The sequence below is a fragment of the Scyliorhinus canicula genome, unplaced genomic scaffold, assembly GCF_902713615.1.
Source record: "Scyliorhinus canicula unplaced genomic scaffold, sScyCan1.1, whole genome shotgun sequence".
In the NCBI taxonomy this organism is placed as follows: domain Eukaryota; kingdom Metazoa; phylum Chordata; class Chondrichthyes; order Carcharhiniformes; family Scyliorhinidae; genus Scyliorhinus; species Scyliorhinus canicula.
Window position 1 is genome coordinate 4,396,670 of NW_024055500.1, and position 7,166 is coordinate 4,403,835.

The 7,166-nt window shown below is 53.9% G+C and overlaps 1 protein-coding gene across 1 annotated transcript in view; it reads right to left on the reverse strand.

The window, feature by feature from the left end:
- Positions 1 to 2,252: 2,252 nt before the first annotated feature.
- Positions 2,253 to 7,166, reverse strand: part of LOC119960435 (N-acetyltransferase family 8 member 3-like) — a 12,854-nt gene continuing 7,940 nt past the window's right edge. Inside the window, exon 2 of the mRNA XM_038788157.1 lies at positions 2,253 to 3,525. Within this exon, the coding sequence (XP_038644085.1) occupies positions 2,774 to 3,514 (741 nt within the window). The 5' untranslated portion in view covers positions 3,515 to 3,525 and the 3' untranslated portion in view covers positions 2,253 to 2,773. The remainder of the gene's footprint in view (positions 3,526 to 7,166) is intronic.

Sequence of the window (7,166 nt, forward strand, 5' to 3'; positions counted from 1 at the left end):
ATGTACTCCACACTCTGATCCACATATACTCCACTCTGATCCACATATACTCCACACTCTGATCCACATATACTCCACACTCTGATCCACATATACTCCACACTGATCCACATATACTCCACACTGATCCACATATACTCCACACTCTGATCCACATATACTCCACACTCTGATCCACATATACGCCACACTCCGATCCACATATATTCGACACTCTGATCCACATATACTCCACACTCTGATCCACATATACTCCACACTGATCCAGATATACTCCACACTGATCCACATATACTCCACACTGATCCACATATACTCCACACTGATCCACATATACTCCACACTCTGATCCACATATACTCCACATACTGATCCACATATACTCCACACTCTGATCCACATAGACTCCACACTCTGATCCACATATACTCCACACTCTGATCCACATATACCCCACACTCTGATCCACGTATACTCCACACTGATCCACATATACTCCACACTCTGATCCACGTATACTCCACACTGATCCACATATACTCCACACTCTGATCCACATATACTCCACACTCTGATCCACATATTCTCCACACTCTGATCCACATAAACTCCACACTCTGATCCACACTCCACACTCTGATCCACATATACTCCACACTCTGATCCACATATACTCCACACTCTGATCCACATATATTCGACACTCTGATCCACATATACTCCACACTCTGATCCACATATACTCCACACTGATCCAGATATACTCCACACTGATCCACATATACTCCACACTGATCCACATATACTCCACACTGATCCACATATACTCCACACTCTGATCCACATATACTCCACATACTGATCCACATATACTCCACACTCTGATCCACATAGACTCCACACTCTGATCCACGTATACTCCACACTCTGATCCACATATACCCCACACTCTGATCCACGTATACTCCACACTGATCCACATATACTCCACACTCTGATCCACGTATACTCCACACTGATCCACATATACTCCACACTCTGATCCACATATACTCCACACTCTGATCCACATATTCTCCACACTCTGATCCACATATACTCCACACTCTGATCCACATATACTCCACACTCTGATCCACATATACTCCACACTCTGATCCACATATACTCCACACTCTGATCCACATATACTCCACATTCTCTCATTAATTTCCAGACACCAGTTTTATACAGAATGAATATAAATCAGATTTATTTTTGCACACATTGGAGGAACAAACGACAAACTCTTTTCGTGGAACTGGCTAAACAAACATTCGTGTTTATTTTGGTATAGGTTTATATGGAGTCTTACACCCGAACTCCCATATCATAAAATTGATGAGCCACTCTCTTTACCAAAATGATCGAAAGCAACGAGTGACTCCTTCCCTCACCCCACCTCCACCCAGGAGGAACGATCTGGAGGAAGGAACTGAAGGCACCGTAGCTAAGTTTGCAGATGATACAAAGATCTGTAGAGGGACAGGTAGTATTGAGGAAGCAAAGGGGCTGCAGAAGGATTTGGACAAGCTAGGAGAGTGGGCAATGAAGTGGCAGATGGAATACAATGTGGAAAAGTGTGAGGTTATGCACTTTGGAAGGAGGAACTTAGGCACAGACTATTTTCCAAATGGGGAAATGCTTCGGAAATCAGAAGCACAAAGGGTCTTGGGAGTCCTTGTTCACGATTCTCTGACGGTTAACGTGCAGGTTCAGTTGGCAGTTAGGAAGGCAAATGCAATGTTAGCATTCATGTCGAGAGGGCTAGAATACAGGACCAGGGATGTACTTCTGAGGCTGTGTAAGGCTCTGGTCAGACCCCATTTGGAGTATTGTGAGCAGTTTTGGGCCCCGTATCTAAGGAAGGACGTGCTGGGGCCTTGGAAAGGGTCCAGAGGGAGGTTCACAAGAACGATCCCTGGAATGAAGAGCTTGTCGTATGAGGAACAGTTGAGGACTCTGGGTCTGTACTCGTTGGGAGTTTAGAAGGATGAGGGGGGGATCTTATTGAAACTTCCAGGATACTGCGAGGCCTGGATAGAGTGGACGTGGAGAGGATGTTTCCCACTTTTGGGAAAAACTAGAAGCAGAGGATTCACCATCTCAGACTGAAGGGACGATCCTTTAAAACAGAGATGAGGAGGAATTTCTTCAGCCAGAGGGTGGGTGAATCTGTGGAACTCTTTGCCGCAGAAGGCTGTGGAGGCCAAATCACTGAGTGTCTTTAAGACAGAGATAGATAGGTTCTTGATTAATAAGGGGATCAGGGGTGATGGGGAGAAGGCAGGAGAATGGGGAAGAGAAAATATCATCCATGGTTGAATTTCGGAGCAGACTCGATGGGCCGAGTGGCCTAATTCTGCTCCTGTGTCTTATGGGCTGTTCAAACGCTCCCCGTGACTCCTGGTCTCCCTGCGGCCTAGTCAGAGTTTGAGCCTGAGCGGCCTAGTCAGAGTTTGAGCCTGAGCGGCCTAGTCAGAGTTTGAGCCTGAGCGGCCTAGTCAGTGTTTGAACCTGAGCGGCCTAGTCAGAGTTTGAGCCTGAGCGGCCTAGTCAGAGTTTGAGCCTGAGCGGCCTAGTCAGTGTTTGAACCTGAGCGGCCTAGTCAGAGTTTGAGCCTGAGCGGCCTAGTCAGAGTTTGAGCCTGAGCGGCCTAGTCAGAGTTTGAGCCTGAGCGGCCTAGTCAGAGTTTGAGCCTGAGCGGCCTAGTCAGAGTTTGAGCCTGAGCGGCCTAGTGAGCGTTTGAGCGGCCTAGTGAGAGTTTGAGCCTGAGCTGGTAGTCGGTGACCTGGCAGATCGAGTGGAGGAGGGGGCCGCCTTCGGGGGGCGGGAAGGCCCTCTGCAGCTGGAAACCCGCCTTACTGTAGAGGGCGAGGGCGGCGTGGTGGATGTCCGAGGTGTAGACGGTGCAGTCCAGGTAGCCGCTCCGCCGGGCGAACTCTAGGCCCGTCTCCAGCAGGGCCCGTCCCAGGCCCCTCCGGCGGCAGGCCAGCGATACTGTCAGGCGGCACAGTTCGCAGGCGGAGGGCTCCCCAGGGGCCGGCTTGGCGCCCAGCGTCCCCACCAGCCGGGGCGACCCGCTCCCTCCCCCCTCCTCCACCACCCAGAAGCAGGCCCCGGGCCTGCCCAGGAAGCTGCCCTCCACATCGCCCAAGTCGCCACCGAGAATCCCCCGGGCCGACGCAGCGTAGAGGTAGCGGCACGCCCCATAGACCAGGGCGGCCAGAGCCAGCCAGGCCAGCGGCACAGCCAGGGGGCGCCCCGTGACGGCCAGCGACAGCCCCCCCACTGCCCCGGCCGACACCAAGGTCCGGAGACTCCACGCAGCCCTTCGAAAGGTGGGCCAGGCCTGCTCCATCACTGCGTCCGCGTAGATCCGGCGTACCGCCTCCACGTCCTCTTCCCGGCAGCGCCGAATGCGCCAGGCCTGGTAGCTCCTCCCTGCCTTTTCCTCCGCCCAGCTGGCGGCCATTTTCAGTCAGCCTGGGAGGGGGAACAGAAATGAAAAGAAGGGCCGAATTACCAAAATGATTCCGGATCACAGCACGAACTGGAGAGAGAGAGAGAGAGAGACAGAGAGAGAGAGAGAGAGAGAGAGAGAGAGATAGAGAAAGAGAGAGAGAGATCACTGCAGGAGTTGTTGACAGAGTTGAGAGGGAGAACAAAATTTTACACAATGCTCCCAGTGTGATACGGAGACCGGAACTGTACACAGTGCTCCCAGTGTGATACGGAGACCGGAACTGTACACGGTGCTCCCAGTGTGATACAGAGACCGGAACTGTACACAGTGCTCCCAGTGTGATACGGAGACCGGAACTGTACACAGTGCTCCCAGTGTGATACGGAGACCGGAACTGTACACGGTGCTAACAGTGTGATACGGAGACCGGGACTGTACACGGTGCTCCCAGTGTGATACGGAGACCGGAACTGTACACGGTGCTCCCAGTGTGATACAGAGACCAGAACTGTACACGGTGCTCCCAGTGTAATATGGAGACGGGAACTGTACACGGTGCTCCCAGTGAGATACGGAGACCGGAACTGTACACGGAGCTCCCAGTGTGATATGGAGACCGGAACTGTACACGGTGCTCCCAGTGTGATACGGAGACCGGAACTGTACACGGTGCTCCCAGTGTGATACGGAGACCGGAACTGTACACGGAGCTCCCAGTGTGATACAGAGACCGGAACTGTACACGGTACTCCCAGTGTGATACGGAGACGGGAACTGTACACGGAGCTCCCAGTGTGATACAGAGACCGGAACTGTACACGGTGCTCCCAGTGTGATACAGAGACCAGAACTGTACACAGTGCTCACAGTGTGATACGGAGACCGGAACTGTACAAGGTGCTCCCAGTGTGATACGGAGACAGGAACTGTACACGGAGCTCCCAGTGTGATACGGAGACAGGAACTGTACATGGTGCTGCCAGTGTGATACGGAGACCGGAACTGTACACGGTGCTCCCAGTGTGATACGGAGACCGGAACTGTACACGGTGCTCCCAGTGTGATACGGAGACCGGAACTGTACACGGAGCTCCCATTGTGATACAGAGACCGGAACTGTACACGGTGCTCCCAGTGTAATACAGAGACCGGAACTGTACACGGTGCTCCCAGTGTGATACGGAGACCGGAACTGTACACGGAGCTCCCAGTGTGATACGGAGACTGGAACTGTACACGGTGCTCCCAGTGTGATACGGAGACCGGGACTGTACACGGTGCTCCCAGTGTGATACGGAGACCGGAACTGTACACGGTGCTCCCAGTGTGATAGGGAGTCCGGAACTGTACACGGTGCTCCCAGTGTGATACGGAGACCGGGACTGTACACGGTGCTTCCAGTGTGATATGGAGATCGGAACTGTACACGGTGCTCCCAGTGTGATACGGAGACCGGAACTGTACACGGAGCTCCCAGTGAGATACGGAGACCGGGACTGTACACGGTGCTCCCAGTGTGATACAGAGACCGGAACTGTACACGGTGCTCCCAGTGTGATACGGAGACCGGAACTGTACACGGAGCTCCCAGTGAGATACGGAGACCGGGACTGTACACGGTGCTCCCAGTGTGATACGGAGACAGGAACTGTACACGGTGCTCCCAGTGTGATAGGGAGTCCGGAACTGTACACGGTGCTCCCAGTGTGATACGGAGACCGGAACAGTACACGGTGCTAACAGTGTGATACGGAGACCGGGACTGTACACGGTGCTCCCAGTGTGATACGGAGACCGGAACTGTACACGGTGCTCCCAGTGTGATACGGAGACAGGAACTGTACACGGAGCTCCCAGTGTGATACGGAGACAGGAACTGTACACGGTGCTGCCAGTGTGATACGGAGACCGGAACTGTACACGGTGCTCCCAGTGTGATACGGAGACCGGAACTGTACACGGTGCTCCCAGTGTGATACGGAGACCGGAACTGTACACGGAGCTCCCATTGTGATACGGAGACCGGAACTGTACACGGTGCTCCCAGTGTAATACAGAGACCGGAACTGTACACGGTGCTCCCAGTGTGATACGGAGACCGGAACTGTACACGGAGCTCCCAGTGTGATACGGAGACTGGAACTGTACACAGTGCTCCCAGTGTGATACGGAGACCGGAACTGTACACGGAGCTCCCAGTGAGATACGGAGACCGGGACTGTACACGGTGCTCCCAGTGTGATACGGAGACCGGAACTGTACACGGTGCTCCCAGTGTGATAGGGAGTCCGGAACTGTACACGGTGCTCCCAGTGTGATACGGAGACCGGGACTGTACACGGTGCTTCCAGTGTGATATGGAGATCGGAACTGTACACGGTGCTCCCAGTGTGATACGGAGAGGGGAACTGTACACAGTGCTCCCAGTGTGATATAGAGACAGGAACTGTACACGGTGCTCCCAGTGAGATACGGAGACCGGAACTGTACACGGTGCTCCCAGTGTGATACGGAGACCGGAACTGTACACGGAGCTCCCAGTGAGATACGGAGACCGGGACTGTACACGGTGCTCCAAGTGTGATACAGAGACCGGAACTGTACACGGAGCTCCCACTGTGATACGTAGACAGAAACTGTACACGGAGCTCCCAGTGTGATACGGAGACCGGAACTGTACACGGAGCTCCCAGTGAGATACGGAGACCGGGACTGTACACAGTGCTCCCAGTGTGATACGGAGACCGGAACTGTACACGGTGCTAACAGTGTGATACGGAGACCGGGACTGTACACGGTGCTCCCAGTGTGATACGGAGACCGGAACTGTACACGGTGCTCCCAGTGTGATACGGAGACCGGAACTGTACACGGAGCTCCCATTGTGATACAGAGACCGGAACTGTACACGGTGCTCCCAGTGTAATACAGAGACCGGAACTGTACACGGTGCTCCCAGTGTGATACGGAGACCGGAACTGTACACGGAGCTCCCAGTGTGATACGGAGACCGGAACTGTACACGGTGCTCCCAGTGTGATACGGAGACCGGGACTGTACACGGTGCTCCCAGTGTGATACGGAGACCGGAACTGTACACGGTGCTCCCAGTGTGATAGGGAGTCCGGAACTGTACACGGTGCTCCCAGTGTGATACGGAGACCGGGACTGTACACGGTGCTTCCAGTGTGATATGGAGATCGGAACTGTACACGGTGCTCCCAGTGTGATACGGAGACCGGAACTGTACACGGAGCTCCCAGTGAGATACGGAGACCGGGACTGTACACGGTGCTCCCAGTGTGATACAGAGACCGGAACTGTACACGGTGCTCCCAGTGTGATACGGAGACCGGACTGTACACGGAGCTCCCAGTGAGATACGGAGACCGGGACTGTACACGGTGCTCCCAGTGTGATACGGAGACAGGAACTGTACACGGTGCTCCCAGTGTGATAGGGAGTCGGAACTGTACACGGTGCTCCCAGTGTGATACGGAGACCGGAACAGTACACGGTGCTAACAGTGTGTACGGAGACCGGGACTGTACACGGTGCTCCCAGTGTGATACGGGACCGGAAACTGTACACGGTGCTCCCAGTGTGATACGGAGACGGGAACTGTACACTGGGCTCCAGTGTGATACGGAGACCGGAACTG